The 16,658-nt window shown below is 37.9% G+C and overlaps 1 protein-coding gene across 4 annotated transcripts in view; it reads right to left on the bottom strand.

The window, feature by feature from the left end:
• Nucleotides 1-8,357: 8,357 nt before the first annotated feature.
• UBR5 (ubiquitin protein ligase E3 component n-recognin 5) overlaps nucleotides 8,358-16,658 on the bottom strand; it is a 140,029-nt gene continuing 131,728 nt past the window's right edge. For all 4 annotated transcript variants that reach the window (XM_080800769.1, XM_080800770.1, XM_080800767.1 and 1 more), the window contains exons 57-59: nucleotides 15,499-15,643; nucleotides 13,990-14,075; nucleotides 8,358-10,602 (exon numbers count right to left, since the gene is read on the bottom strand). In XM_080800769.1, coding sequence (XP_080656895.1) covers nucleotides 10,390-10,602; nucleotides 13,990-14,075; nucleotides 15,499-15,643 — 444 coding nt within the window. In that variant the 3' untranslated portion in view covers nucleotides 8,358-10,389. The remainder of the gene's footprint in view (nucleotides 10,603-13,989; nucleotides 14,076-15,498; nucleotides 15,644-16,658) is intronic.

Raw genomic sequence — 16,658 nt, 5'->3', positions numbered from 1 at the left:
ACTTAGGTGTTTTCTCTCTCTCTCTCAAATGTATAAGTCTTTTAAAAAAATAGTAAAAAAAAAAAAAGAATAAATTTTCCATCAGGCATGTTACTCATATCTGTTTCACTTAGATCTCTGGCTGTGGCCTTGTCTTGTTCTTTCATTTGGGACAAATTCCTCTGTCTTCTCATATTGTCTGAGTCTCTGTGTTAGGAGAGCTATGTCTCCAATTCTTGAGGATAATGGCTTTATGAAGAAGAGATCCTATAGTGCCCTGCAGTGTAGTATCCCCTGTTTCCCAGGGTTTGGCACTTCCTGGAGTGTCTCCAGTGTGTGCTACATGTGCTCTGTTGTTGTGTCCTAGCTGCTTTATCCTTCAGGGCAGTCACCTGCAGAGGCTCTATTTGCCTGTTGTGGACATTTGGTGTCTGGCCTGAATGTGGTACATTTTAACTAGATGTGCTCTGGTCTGCTTGTGAAATGAGACCTGTAACTGCCGCCAGAACCAAGGCCTTATGAAACTCCCAAATTGAGAGACCCAGTATTGGTAGGGGTTTGGGTTGGTCCTCTGGGGTAGGAGGCGTGCCAAGCTGGGACTGAGACAAACATGACAAAGAAGGGCAGCTCCACTACAGCATGGGGATGGGGAGAGGGGCTTGGTGCAAGCAAGTTAGTTGACAAGTGTCCATACTGTGCTGTTTCTTCAGGTGGCTCTGTGTTTATGCTGGGGGTGGGGGAGGGAAATGGAATCTCCCAGTTCCTTTGTTCCAAGAGGGATCGCTCCATGAATGCTGCTTCTTTGGGACATGCTCTGAAATGAGCAGATAACCTCCCCGCTTTTTGCCCCAGGCACTCTTCAGATTGCTGTTTCCATGCTGTATGTCTATAGGCTCTTTTCCCTGCCTCTTCTCCAGGAGCAGCCCCAATGTCCTCCAAGCTCTTCCAGACCTTTAAAGCATGCTGACCTTTAAAACTCTAGGCTTTAAGCCTTGCTGGTTACAGGAACTCACAAAATTCAGGCCCTCTCATTTTCCAAGCCAGTTGCTATGGGGGCTCATTTTTCCCCATGTGCTTCCCTGTGTGTGAGTCTGTCTCTCTCCCTTCTCTGTGACTGTGGTTCTCTCCCCACTGCAGCAGCCACAATCTTTTTCTCTCCCAGACCACATCTCCACACTTCTACCTTCTTTGATGTGGCCCTTTCTCTACCTTTAGTTGTGGAGTTTGTTCTGCCAGTTTTCAGATTGATTTCTGGGGTATTTAGGATGATTTGATAGTTATCTAGTTGTATTCATGGGGTGAGGTGAACCTAGGGTCTTCCTTGCAGCCACCATCTTCCTTCTCTGTCCCCTTTATTATTATATAATGTCCTTCTTTGTCTCTTGTTACAGTCTTTGTTTTAAAGTTTGTTTTGTCCAAAATAAGTATTGCTACCTTGACTTTCTTTTGGCACCTATTTGCGTGATAAATGTTTCTTCATTCCCTCATTTTCCATGGGTGTCTTTCAGTCTAAAACAAGTGCCTGGTTTGTGGAGTTGGTTAAGCATTCAACTCTTTATTTCAGCTCAGCTCATAATCTTAGTATTGTGAGATCAAGCCCTGCATCGGGCTCCACTCTGGGTATAAAGCTTGCCTCAGATTCTCTCTCTCCCTCTCCCCCTCTTTCTCCCCCATCTCTCTTTCTAAAAATAAAATGAGTCTCATGAGTCTCTTGCAAGCAGCATATAGATGGGTCTTTTCTTTTCTTTCTTTCTTTCTTTTTTTTTTTTAATCCATGTTGTCACCCTGTCTTTTGGTTGGAACATTCAAGGTATTGATTGATTGATCTGTACTTATTACCATTTTATTACTTGTTTTGTGGTTGTTTCAATAGACTTTTTTTTCCCTGATCCTTTCTTGCTCACTTTTATTGGTTTGTTGGCTTTCGTCAATGATACACTTGGATCCCCTTCACTTTATTCTTTGTGTGACTATTACTGGTTTTTGATTTGTGGTTACCATTAGGTTTGTATATAACACCTGCTGCATATAGCAGTCCATATTAACTTACTGGTCACTTAAGTTTGAATCCATTCTTTACTCTTTACCCTCCCATGTTTTATTATATGTTGTCATATTTTATATCCTTTTATTTTCTGAGTTCCTTTACTGATTTTTTTCACAGAAATATTCACTTACTGCTTTTATGTTTTCTGCATTTCATATTTTCATTTATGGTCTTTCCATTCCACTCAGAGTCCCCTTTAATATTTCTTGCAGGGCTGATTTAGTGGTCATGAACTCCTTTAGTTTTTGTTTGTCTGAGAAACTCATTTCTCTATTCTGAATCAAACTTTTCTTGACTGCAGGTTTTTCCCTTTCAACACTCTCAGTATATCATGCCACCCCTTCTGGCGTATAGTTTTTGCTGAAAAATACACTGATGGTCAAGTGGGGTTTCCCTGGTATGTAACTTTCGTCTGTTTCTTGGTGCTTTAAAAACTTTTTGTTGCTACTGTTTGCTATTTTAATTACTCTTTGTCTTGGTTTGGAGCACCTTTGGGGGGATTTCTTTGCCTCCTGGATCTGGATCTCTTTCCTTCCCCAGATTAGGGAAGTTTTTGGCTATTATTTTTTCAAATAAATTTTTCTGCCCCTTTATCCCTGTCTTCTTCTGTTGAGATCCCTGCAATGCAGATGTTATTATGCTTGATGGAGTCTCTGAATTCCCTAAGACTACTCTCAATTTGCATAATTTTCTTTCCTCTCCTTTGCTCTGTTTCATTACTTTCCATTACTTTATTTTCCGTGTCATTAGTTTGTTTCTTTGCTTCTTCTGTCCTGCTTTTCATTCCATCAAGTGTATTTTTAATTTCATTTATTGTATTCTTGATCTCTGATCAAGTTAAGGGTTGCATTGATGTCCTCCACTCTTTTGTACAGTCCAGTGAGTATCTTTATGATCATTACTTTAGATTCTCTATCTGGGATATTACTTATATCTATTTCACTTTGGTCTCTTACTGTGATTTGATCCTATTCTTTCATTTGAGAGATGTTTCTCTATCTCATTTTGCCTGGCTTTCTGCATCTCTTTCTGTGTGTTAGGAAAGTCAGCTTCTTCTCTTGCTCTTAACAATAATAGCTTTATAATGAAGAGGTCCTATAGTGCCTTGCAGTGCACCGGCCCCTGTTCCCCAGGGCCTGGCACTTTAGTGGGTGTCTCTTATGTGTTGTAGGCACTCTGCTGTAGAGTCTTGGCGTCTTTTTTTCTTATCTACAGAGGTTTTCTTTGCCTATTGCAGGCAGCAAGGTGTGTGGTGGTCTGCTTGCAAAATGAGACCCATCCCCACCATTGCCGGAAGTGAGGTCCCTCAAATCTGTCAGATTGCAGATGTGGTGCTGGCAGGGTTTGCACTGGTCTTCTGAAGAGGAGACCACAGTGCTGGGACTCAGGCAAGTGTGACTGGAAAGGGTGAGTCCAAGGAAGCACAGGAAGATAGGGCTTGGTGCAAGCAAGTTAGGTAACCAGTGTTGGCACTGCACTGGTTTCTGCAGTGGATGTTTATGCTGGGTGATGGGGAAGGGAAATGGCACCTGCCAACTTTTTTCTTCCTGGAGGGGTCCTCCATGATCTCTCTCTGGCCATACTCTGAGATGAGCAAATCATTCTCCCTCCCATCTGCCCCTGGTGTTTTTCACACTGCTGGGTCTACTTTGTATCTGCATGGGCTATTTGTAAGGGCAGGGACTGGTTTCCTAATGCCTTCCAGGCTCTCTCCAGACCTTCTGATTTTTAAAACTCCAGGCTTTAAGTCCCACTCATTTTTGAAAAAGCATGAAACTCACTTTCAAAGGTGAATATTACAAAGAGTCATTCTTCCCCTCTGTGGGCTCCCCAGAGTTGAAGTCTGTTTTCTGCCCTTCTCTGTGCCACCAGCTCCCTCCCTGCTGTAGATAGCCATGATCCACTTTGTTCCCAGACTGCATCTTCACCCTTCCTATCTTCTTCAATATGGCCTCTTCCCTGCCTTTTAGTTTTGGAGTTTGTTCTGCCAATTTTTGCATTGTTTCCTGGGTTACTTATGCTGATATGGGTGTTAACTAGTTCTATCTGTGGCAGGAGGTAAGCTTATGTTCCTATTCTGCCATCTTCCCAGCTAACCTGGTAGTTCCTTTCTAATTTGAAGGCGTAAATTCAGAGGAGTTGACAAATGAGGTGTAACAGTTCAGGGCATAATTAAATAACCTAAAAGGCATTGCCTTGTTATGCAACAGCCATCAAGACATTCATAGACCCAAGGAGAACGATAACCACTACAAAGATAAATCTTGTTGGGGGAGCCACTTCCACTAAGGTGGCACTGTTAATGGATTCATTCACAAGGATTGTTACATTTGCCCATTCAAACCAGGGATCAGTTAGTTTTTCTCCTAACTTGAAATAAAAAGTTGTTCTAGGGATGCCTGGGTTGCTCAGTGGGTTAAGCATCGGCCTTCAGCTCAGGTTGTGATCCTGGGGTGAGTTCTGCATAGGCTCCTTGCTCAGCAGGGAGCCTACTTCTTCCTCTGCCTGCCACTTCCGCTGCCTGTGTGCACACTTGCTCTCTCTCTCTTTGACAAATAAGTAAATCTTAAAAAAAGTTCTGAATTCCAGAGGTTACTCCCCTTAGCAGTGGCCTGGGAGATATAGATGATGGTGTTACCCTTTCAGGTCAGTACCAGAGTAAAGGAAGGAACATATGTTTAGTTGAAGTATGAATTCTTGGGTGGCTCAGTTGCTTAAGCATCCAACTCTTGATTAAAAAAAAAAAAAAAAGTATGAAGTCTTCATCTGGTGTCATAGGAGGAAGCAGTCTACCTCCCTGTCAGCTACTTCTCTTCCTAGTCAACTTGATTTGGAGGGCTCCAGCTTTTGCACAGGACCAGATATCTAGATGAGATGTGTATCCAGGGTTCAAGTGCCTGAAGGTTTATTGTCATCTGGGTAGTGAGAAAGACTTGGTATTTCCCTTGGAAGCCTTCTGGCCCAGGGCTCTTGGTGGTTGGGAGATTTTTGATGACTACTTCAGTCTCTTTACTGGTTATGGGTCTGTTCGGGTTTTCTATTTCTTCCTGGTTCAGTTTTGGTAGTTTATATGTCTCCAGGAATGCATCCATTTCTTCCAGATTGTCAAATTTGCTGGTGTATAGTTGCTAATAATATGTTCTTATAATTGTTTGTATTTCTTTGGTGTTGGTTGTGATCTCTCCTCTTTCATTCATGATTTTATTACTTTGGGTCCTTTCTCTTTTCTTTTTGATAAGTCTGGCCAGTTTATCAATCTTATTCTTTCAAAGAACTAGCTCCTAGTTTCATTGATTTGTTTTACTGTTCTTTTGGTTTCTATTTCATAGATTTCTGCCCTGATCTTTATTTCTCTTCTCCTTCTGGTTTTAGGCTTTTTTTTGCTGTTCTTCCTCCAGTTCCTTTAGGTGTATGGTTATGTTGTATACTTGATAACTTTGTTTCTTGAGAAAGGCTTGTATTGCTATATACTTTCCTCTCAGGACCACCTTGCTGTGTACCAAAGATTTTGAACAGTTGTGTTTTCATTTTCATTTGTTTCCATGATTTTTAAAAATTCTTCTTTAAGCATGAGTTGGGCTAAGGAAGTGTCCCTACTAGGTAGATTTCTGTTATTTTTTACTGAGTCTGAAGAAGAGAGGCCAGGGGAAGGTGTGAATATTCTTTCTTTCCCATATCACTTCCGTTTTTGTTTTTTCCTCCTACTTTGATGCATTGGTCATAGATCAGGCTATTGCAACTACAGGGGCTGGAAGCAGGGGTGATTCTTAAGCAAGAAACTGTAAAAATAATAAAAACAGTCCATCAGTTTTATACCTGTGTAACCTTACTTTATCTGAACAGAAGTGGACTTGAGGGGGAGGGACTTGCTAGACTAGTACTGATGCCTGCAATCTAGAGAAGCACCAGTGGCCAAACCTAATGTCCCTTCCGAAGGTGGAAAGGTTTGGTTATAAATGGAGAGAAGGAAAAACAGTAGGTATGAGTAAAAGAATGAAGAAATGTGTTATATAATGAGGGAAATCTAGTATTACATTCACACCTAGAAAGAAGCTCAGAATGAGATCATATTGTATCTTAGCTTGATGACACCAGCTGCATGAAATGGTGAAGGCATATATTTGACACCACTTCTACTTTTGGAACCTGACAAGATACAAGGGAAGCTTGCAAACCTGAAATGGTCTCACCCTGGGAGACATTTTTCATATGACAGGATGATGGACTGGAGTTATTAATGACTGGGACTCTAGTAATATGCTGTTATCTTCTGAACTTTTTGATTGGTTTGCTATAAAAGTATCCATGTTTGAAGACCCAGGAGTGGAACTGTGGTATTGGGATTTATAGTAAGAAATACGTATTTGGTCTTTGTCCTCCTTTCTGGCAAGTAATTCCTAAAACCATTGGAATTTAAGTGATGAGAGTGGTTATCTTTTGTTATATTAATGAGGTAACTTCTGGACCACACCTAAACATGGAAGCTGGTTGCCAGGGGGGAACCCCATGTAATTACAGGGTTTGAACTTTCAGGTCCACGTGCACCATGCACATGCACACACTTGCTTCCAGAAAGGGGAAGGGTGGTGGGAGGTTGAATCAATCAACAGCTAAAGATTTAATCTGTAATGAAGGCTCTGCAAAAACAGGAAGGAAGGATTCAGAGAGCTTCCAGATTGGTGAACATACAGAAATGCAGGAAAAGTTGCATGCTTAGAGGGCATGGGAGCTCCACACCCTTTAATCATGTTTTGTCCTATGCTTATCTTCAATCTGATTGTTCTGAGTTATATCCTTTTGTAATAAACCAGTGATCTAGTAAGCAAAATGTTCCTCTGAATTTGGTGAGCCACTCTAGCAAATCATTCAAACCCAAGGAGATGTTTACAGATGGTCAATTAGAAGTACTAGCAACAACCTGGGCTTGTAGTCCACATCTGAAGTGAAGGGTAGTCTTGTGGTACTGAGCCCTTGACCTGTAGAATCGGATGCTATTCCACGTAGATAGTGTCAGAATGAGTTAAATTGTGCTAGTATTGGTGCATTGGTTGATGGAATGCAGGAAATCCCTTACACACACACTGGGTATCAGAACCCTTAATGATCAACTCACTCACTTATAAGCATACCTTCCACAAAATAGCCCAATGCTTGGTGGTATGGATGAAATCCCGTACACACACACAATTGGGTATCAGAAACCTTACTGACCAACTCATTTGCTTATAATCATACCTTCCACAAAATAGTATAGCCCAGTGTTTAGGGATGCAAGCTCCAGAATACCTAGTATCCTATCTCACTTAAGCACTTATTAACTGTGTGAACTAGGGCAAGTTGTTTCAACTGTGTCTAGTTTCCTGTCTGAGGATGGCAAGGCCCCCCATCTCATAGGATAAAAGGAGATACTATATGTAAAGCACTTGACAAAGTGCCTGGCACACAGTAAGTACTGAATAAAATAGAAACTTCATGTTGCACAGTCATAGCAATGCAGTAATTTTCTTTTTTAATTTGAAGAGAGGTAATAAGATAATTTGCTCATAAAGTATCTTGAGTTGAATAAACAAGTCACATTTTAAATACATCTCTCCATTAATCAAATGATGTTTAGAGAAGAATTAGTCTCTGTCCATGCCTACCTGCTTAGATTAATGTAAACACTGAAAATATTTTCATTCAGTCTATTAAAGATACTTCTAGCAAGTCCTTTATTAGGAGGAAGAACCTAATCCCAGACAAAATGACTGACAAATATTTTTCCATAAGCTATGAGTAGGAAAATTTGGCTCTAAGGACAAGGGGATTTATATTAGTGAAAAAGAATGTTCTTTGGGCATTGTTTCAGAATCACCTAGGATGCTGTTTTAAGAATAAAGATTTCTGTACTCTAGTGAAGACTTACTGAATCAGAATGTGATTGAAAGAATGGGCAAAGATTAGGAAATCTGTACTAAAAACCTCTACCAGGGAATCTTATGCATAGAGTAGCAATGAGAACTACTACCTCAGGGAAAGATCTGTTTTGAGTTCAGACCTGGAAATCACTGGCTACCTTTAAACAGGCAGAAATCATCATCTTTAGAAGAGAAATGTTCAGGGGCAAATATTAAATGGTGATATCATACTATTAAAAACCTCAAGTCTGTCTCAGTAAGCTATTATACTATATAGTCAAGATACTCAGATGGTTTAGGTGGGGGGAAAGGGTAAAAGTAGCAAAACTTTGAAAACCCCTCAGTAAAGTTCATTCTTGGTCTTCTCTTCCTAAATTTGTTTTCAATTCTATTAGATTTAATCACTAAACAAGACCAAAAGAGAACTTTATTTTACATGACTTTATTTTCCATTTAGAACCATTTTATGCTTTACTTTAAAAAAAAAACAAAAAAAAAACTCACTCTGCTTTTAATAGTCCTAAAAGCATTTTAACCAAAATCTTGATTTAGGAAGACTTAAGACATTGTGCATTATTTTAAATATTTTCATTCTTTCAATAACTATTAAAAATAAGTTCACAATTAGGGTTTCAAATGTCCTAATCATATCTAGTTTGTTTTCATTTAATATTTTATCAATCCCATCATGTGCATACAGAAGTTAAGGTGATATATAAATTTTCTTTCAGACACGATGATAATTAGCTCTTAATCTAATTACTATTTCATTTATTCAGAAATAGCATTTAGACATAAAAACCAATGTCTCACTTTGTAAAATAACCTTTGGTTAATTTACACAAATCTAATACAGCATGTTGTGTAACTTTTAAGTAATACAATGAGTTTCACTACTATCATTTTAGTTTTTAATATTTATTGTCAGCAGGGCTGAGAATATCACATGGTTCAGTCTTCTGCAGGAAGTTATATAATAAAAGCATAGCGCCTTTGAATATGAAAAACATCCCAAAGGCCAGGAGTCCTCTTAAAGGAATTGAAAGGTAGAGATTTCAGAGAATTTTTCTCATTTTCAATATGTAAAGTGACTAGTCTGTCACTTTTTGAAGACTTAGTGAGAAAACCGTGTTCCTTATGCCATTGAATAAAGCTACTAAAACCACAAAATTTAGATATTGGTCCTAGGCTACATTAATTAATGGGTCATCAAAAAAGAACCTGTCACTTAGTTACTAAGTATAAGTGAATTAACTTCCTATGCCAAGTAAGGGTCACACTTCACGTCCCTCATTTGTAAAAAGAAAAGGTGGCCTGGCCAGTGCCATTCAGGATTCTCTGCTAACTGTAAAATGTGGACTGATTTTCTTCTCTTTCTTATAGTCCATGTGTATATAAACTTTTCAGTTCTTTAAATCAAAAATTTTTATGCACATAACCATGTTGGTGTATTACCCTTAGTTTAAAAATGTACAACTACATAAATAAAAACTTGTTTCTTCAATATTACTTGACATTTCTTCTGTAATTTCTTTATTTAAAAAAGTAAATGTAACAAGGTACTTAAAAAAGGCTAGATACAAAAGTAGTTAAGCTGCTCACGAACATTTAAAATTTTCCAAAATGTATCTTCAATAATCATGATCTTATAAAACATTTTACAGTTATCAGAAAGTGCCCAGGCTGAGTTTACATAACTGAAATACCTTAGTACAAATGTCTAATTAGAACTGAAGTGCAGTAACCTCCTGACTGACTGCTCATTGAAATAGGGATACAAAGAAAAAAACTGATTGTGATAAAGTACTGTGCATTGGCCCCATCATATGTACAAAAAAGTGCCCTTACTCAAATGAACAAATTACATGCAAAATATTAGTGATAATCATTTAATATCCTAGAGCTCAATGCAGCTAAAATAAACCGCAATAAGTGGTTTTCATAGGTAAAAGTGATTTCATCTCTAAGATCTGAATGTCCAGAACTTTTTACAAGTTCCATATACATGATACACAATTGCAGCCAACCACAAATTAAACACCATAAAAAAAGTTAAAATGAAAACACAGAACATACTTAATTTTTTATTTTGAAATTCCCTATTCCCTCTATACAAGAACCTTTGCTGAAACACTTTCCACAAAGGCAGCAGTGAATTTTCAGAACATTTTACATTTTTCCCCTCAGCAAAAAGATAAATCACAGTGTAAATTATGTTGTTCTGCTGTCATCTTTGGCTGGGGTTAGACCCAGAAGTTGTCGACTAGCAAACCATCAGTCAAATGTTGCTAGTGCTCCTCAGGCCTTTTAAGCTACAAACTCAGCAAGGAATGTTTGCATTTAATCTCTTTAAGGTACCACCAGGGGGGTGTGACAGCATTAACTTCCATAAACTTTTATAGACAAATGGAAAAAAATCTACAAAATTAGCTAGTAATATTACACAGCAATACACACTTTAATACTCTACACAAAACCAAAATTCTTGGTCTTAATGGCGAGTAGCAACTTCTGTTTGAGAATCTGTTTAGAGGAATAGAGTGGGACGTAAAGTCGAGAAATACAAGTGTTTGCAGTAGGAAGATGTTGGTCATCTGGTGGTCTTATTGTGATTGAGGGCATTGGCTGGAATCCTTCTTCACTGGCTGGTAATGATGGGCTAGATGTCCAAAAGTAAACCTAAACAGGAATATAATAATTAAAATTTTGGCTTTTAACAGATTAACATTAATTCTGGCAATATATACAGAGAGCCCCATTCTTATGTTAAAACCTAAAGAGGGATATTATTTTGTACTGGGTTTTAAATTTATTTCTTATACTGAAAAGGTTCAGGGTCAGAAAAGTAAAAAGTGTCAGGTATATAGAAAAGTGACTGTTTCAAGGGCCTCAGTTTCTCTTGGGCCTTTCCAGTGGCTTTTAAAGTATCTTTTAGGGGAAACGGGGCACAAGATCTCCAAAAAAGTTTTAAAATTCACACAGATTATTGGGCCACCTGGGTGGCTCAGTGGGTTAAACCTCTGCCTTTGGCTCAGGTCATGGTCTCAGGGTCCTGGGATCAAGCCCCACATCAGGCTCTCTGCCTACTTGTGATCTCTCTCTCTAATAAATAAAAATCTTTTAAAAAAATTAAAAAAAAATAAAATTCACACAGATTATCAAAAAAGTTGTTTTGCATTTTATCTACCAGCATATTTTCAGTGCTATATTGTGATTCAAGAATAATGTTATTAAAGTGTTGGGGAGTATCTACTGTACATAAAATCCATGCAATAAGCCTATTAACAATGAGTTTTACTACACATCTATTTTGTGTGACATCGTGTAAATAAGATAAATGTTAACTTCTGTACTTTTTATCATTCCTCACTGATCTATACATACATACACATGTTACATTCTTACACTGCCCAGTTCCTATTTCTTAAAGGCAAGGCTTTTTAAATCAAATGCATTCCAAAATGCACAACTAAAAATACAAATATAGCCAAGATCCCAAAGTGACTAGAAAACCTAAATGAAGTACAGTTGACCCTTGAACAACATGGGTTTGAACTACACGAGTCCACTTACATGTGTTTTTTTTTTTTTTTAAAGTAATCTCTACACCCAATGTGGGGCTCAAAGTCACAATCCCAAGATCAGGAGTTGCATACAGGTGCCCCACATGCAAAATTTTTTTTAATAAATCACCACATACAGTACTATATTTTCCTTATGGTTTTCTTAACATTTTTTTTGGTGTACTTTAAGAATACTGTTAGAAATAATACATATATAAAATATGTGTAATGGACTCTTGTTATTGGTAGGCTTCTGGTCAATAGCAGGCTATTAGTAAAGCTTCTGGGGGAGTCAAAAGTCATACTCGGATTTTCAACTACATAGTAAGCTGGTGCCCTTAACCCTCACATCATTCAAGGGTCGACTGTAATCTGCTTTCCTGAATAATTGTTTTATGCGAAATCTCTAACTTCCATAGAAGGAGGCAGAAAAAGAATCCCTGCTAAGTGTCTCTTCAAAGAATTTTATAAAAGATGCTCTAAAGATAAAGCTGGTCCAATCCACTCATTTTACACATAAAGAACAAACAGTGTTTCTCCAAAGAGGAGTATGGTTAGCCAGGGTAGATGTAACTACCAGTGCTGGACATCCCAAAAGTTGGAAGAAGAGAAATATACTATATGACTTTTCAGAACTTTTACTAGTAAACTGTAACTAGGAGGGGAATAAATTTATGTAGTCTTACCCAGAAGCCCCAAATACCCTATAATTTTCAGTATGCTCTGAATAGTCTCTTATATTCTTATGTCCTTCAGCTCTTCTCCTCAGACACATCAGGATAAAACCAACAACAGTGAAGCACTCTTCCCAAAAGAGGAGAGGAAAAGACCCCTTGATATATTACTTAAGCCCTACAAATAGAGGAGTGACTCTCACAAATTAAAGCTGTCCACAGGAAATTCTGAGGCCCTTTCCAAAGGGAGATCTTCTTTCTTTCATTTCAAAATCTGAATAGCAAATTTATCTTCCAGTAGAAGGCAGAAACTGCAGTGAAATTTAACTTGATTGATAGAACTGAGAATTTACTAGTTTAAAAACAGAACATTGGGGCGCCTGGGTGGCTCAGTGGGTTAAAGCCTCTGCCTTCGGCTCAGGTCATGATCCCAGGGTCCTGATCCCAGGGTCCTGGGATCGAGCCCCACATCAGGCTCTCTGCTCCACAGGGAGCCTGCTTCCTCCTCTCTCTCTGCCTTCCTCTCTGCCTACTTGTGATCTCTGTCCGTCATATAAATAAATAAAATCTTAAAAAAAAATAAAAAAAATAAAAACAATAAAAACAGAACATTACAACTAGGGGATTAAAAAATAGTCCATTAAAACCTTTGAATTTATAGCCAATCATCTGTTTTTGTACGCCTTACAAAACCGATATGGCCCCTTTCTTAAAGAAACAAGGTACCTGAATAAAAAACTGACCACAGGTGGTAGAACCCTAACAATGAAACCAAAAAGGATAGATACAGTATTAGCACTGGCAGAGACTTCAGGATCCATGAGAATGGGAAAGCTGCATGGAACCAAGTATACGGAATCTACCTACAGAACAACCTCAGTGGAAATTACCACAGTGGCTAAAACCAAGAATAGAACCAACTGACAGGATTAGCAATAGAACTGTCTCCCTACAGAACAGAAATACTGGAAGGCTCCTGGGACCATGTAAAAATTAGAGAGTCCTAAATGCAGAACCCCCCCTCCCAAAAATAAGTTAGTAACTCAATTAAAGGTAAAGGGGAAACTCCCAAGTTTCATGCTTTCCCACAGAACTAACCATTTTCCCTCTCAAATAAAACTGAGGATATTTCTAGAAATTGGATCATTTTTATGTCTGGTTCTAGTTACTGAGAACTAAGGCTGCTTTGACAGGAAAAATTTTTCAGGGAACCATTAAGGAATAGGAGTAGAAAGTATATCTAAGATTTTCCAGGTTAAGAATGCCTTTTAAGACTAATGGACAGGTTGATTTGGTTTTATACTCAAGGCTGGATATAGATTCCACTGACCTGGTAAACTTTTCACAGTAACTAAAGTTTATATATCTAGTTTATGACTCTAATTAGTATATAAGACTGAAATCATAGATGTAATACCCACATATCACAAGCTATGCTATTCCTAGTACACACATAGCAATCAAGATACTATTCAAAAATTTTGCAACGACTTGCCACTGGTCAAAAGGATTAAGGATATATGAAAGGTACAGCCAGCATATATAAGCACTATAGGGAAAAAGAAACCTGTCTCAACAATTAACTGGTATTATCTTCCGGGCCTAAAGACAGTATAGCAATAGCTAAATGCGTTTTACTCTGTTTACAGGCTTTATTAATACTTCAGGTTTTCAGTTCTAGAGTAGAAAAACTAAAACTGCCTTATATTTCTGATTTCCTTAGCCAAAATTAAAAATGATCAACCACTGTTTGCAAACTTAAAAAGCTATCATACACAGCATTATAAAATTTCATTTCTTCTACAAACTTCATGAAATTTTTGACTTACAAGATCTTGTCGTTCAGTCATACTCATCTTCTCTACTATTGACCAGAACCAACGCTTGAATTGCAAGAGCTTCTCAGCATTTTCTCCTAAGAATGAAGAGTATAAATCCAGTAAACTGTATCCATTGTTATTTTAAAATACTGCTTCTTATAAAAATAACTTAAAATTGAAATGTTATCTAGGATCAGAGGTCTAATTCCTAATAGAGAGAATTAGGACCACTTGCATAATGTAAAACCTATTCATTAGTCAATCCTGACTTAAGATGACCAAGAAAAATGGACTACCGGCCTCAAAAATGATAATCACATAGCTTTAATCCCATCTGTAATTCATGATTCTTCTCATGAACTAAAACCAGGCTTCAAAATTTTAATGAGTTTAAAAATCACTTGGGGGATCTTTCTAAAATGCAGATTCTTACTTACTAGGTCTACGGGGAGAAAGGAAAGGAATGGAGATTCTGCATTCCTAAAAATCTTCTAGATGATGCTGATGCTGCTTATCTGAGGATCAAATTTGGAGGGGCTTTAGATATTTATTTTCTCCTCTTAGGTTTTTGGTTTATAAATGAGACAAATTCTTATCTTATAAGTACTGAAAACTGTATTAAAAAGTAGCACAGGGGCGCCTGGGTGGCTCATTTGGGTTAAAGCCTCTGCCTTTGGCTCGGGTCATGATCCCAGGGTCCTGGGATCGAGCCCCACATCGGGCTCTCTGTTCAGCAGGGAGCCTGCTTCCTCCTCTCTCTGTCTGCCTACTTGTGATCTCTGTCAAATAAATAAATAAAATCTTAAAAAAAAGCACAAAAACTATTATACAATGAATCTATACATTGCCGAGCACAAAGAAAAAAACAAAATTTATCCAAATAACTCTGCAAAATGTAAAAGGGGAAAAACTGGTACCTTCATGTACACAGTAATTATACCTATACCTGGAATCCTCTCATAAGGACTTTCTTGGAGCTTCCAGTGTTTTATTGTACAGTCACAGCTAAAATTCTATTCTTAGGACTTTGAAAACAGAGATTCAACAAATCAGGCCCTGAAGACAAATGTTATTCTAGGAGGATTAGCACTACCTGTTGTTATTCTCTCTAGATTCTCCGTATGTTTGTGTGTTGTTACATCTTTGTAAGTGAGCTTTGGGGCCAGTTCTACAAAGCAAACACCATACAGTCAAATTCTTTAATTAGAAAGTCTAAGAGAAATTAATTGGGAAACGCCAGTAGAGAATTGTCACATGGGTTATTTTTTCTAACTACATAAAAATTCTTTTATGTAGTTGCTCACCACAAAGAATTTTTACTTGTATTTATACTAAACCATATATTCTTTAAAACCTAGAAAAAGTAAAAGAATTAAGAATAACCTAATGCTAAGGCATCTAGTCCAAGTGTATCTTAAAAATGTAAGCAAAAAACTTTTAAACATCTGAGTAGCATAGCATTTCTAAGCCCCATAAATACATCTATTTTATTCCTTAAACATTCAAAAAATTTCATACCTGATTCATCATTGAAAGAGGTGAAACTGATCAACATCTGCACATTAACTTCACCACAGCCATTTACCAAAAGCCTAAAATCTTCTGCTGTTAAATCCTCTAATGAATTTTTTGGAAGCACATCCAGTAGACCTTTCCTCATTGCCTATAGAATATTTTAAAAATTACCTTTTTATTAGTCTCATTATTTTATTTTCCATGTAACATTACTGTTAAAGCCCAATATCTAATTTTAGACTAAGAATACTAGTTCTCATTTTAAGCCAGAAAGAAAGTTTAAATTCTTTATTTTGAATTTAATAGATTCAAAAGAGGCGGGGGGGGGGGGGGAAGGGCAGCATGAACAGGCTACAGGTTCAAAAGTGAAATAGTGTTGTTTTACAGGATTTAACTGACGATAATTTAATTATGTCAGTAAGAGACTAGTCATTAAGTAAAAATATCTTCAATGTGTCAGACATGCTATCCTGTCACATCCTATGAGAGGTAGGTAACATAATGATAAACACAAATCTGAAATCTAGAACCTTACGGAGAAATTACAATGTGCCAAGAACTACTCTAAGCACCTTACATTATTAATGCATTTAATTCTATCCTCATTTTGCAAAGAAGGGAGCCAAGGCACAAAGTACTTAAGTAGTTTGCTAATGTCATATAAAGTTAAAGAGTGTTATAGCCATGATTTGAATCCTGACAATATGACTTCAGAACCTGCACTATTATTCCCAGAACCTGCACAATTACTCCCAGCACAGGAATTAACACTTGACAAGGGACACCTGCGTGGCTCAGTCGGTTGAGTATCTGCCTTTGGCTTAGGTCATGATCTCAGGGTCCTGGGTTGGAGTCCCGCCAATAGGCTTCTTGCACAGTGGGAAGCCTGCTTCACCCTCTGCATACTCTCTTTTTTTAACAAACAAAGTCTTTTTGACAAACACAGCAGGCCTGATGCTGCCCTTTAGACGCCCTCACTGGGATCCTTGGCTGGCATCTGGAAACTTGGCTTTACTGATACAGCTATTCTGAATGCCTGGAGCAGTGAACCCTGCTGCATTCGCTTGCCTAGACTATTTGTGCGAACAGTGTGATTTATGATGAATTTCCTCTAAGAGTCTGAATTTCAGTAATCATGGCTGGATGCATAGGCAGAAAATACT

The sequence above is a fragment of the Martes martes genome (assembly GCF_963455335.1).
Source record: "Martes martes genome assembly, chromosome: 4".
Lineage (NCBI taxonomy): Eukaryota > Metazoa > Chordata > Mammalia > Carnivora > Mustelidae > Martes > Martes martes.
The sequence above is the reverse complement of the archived record's forward strand: the minus strand, read 5'-3'. Positions and strand labels throughout refer to the sequence as shown.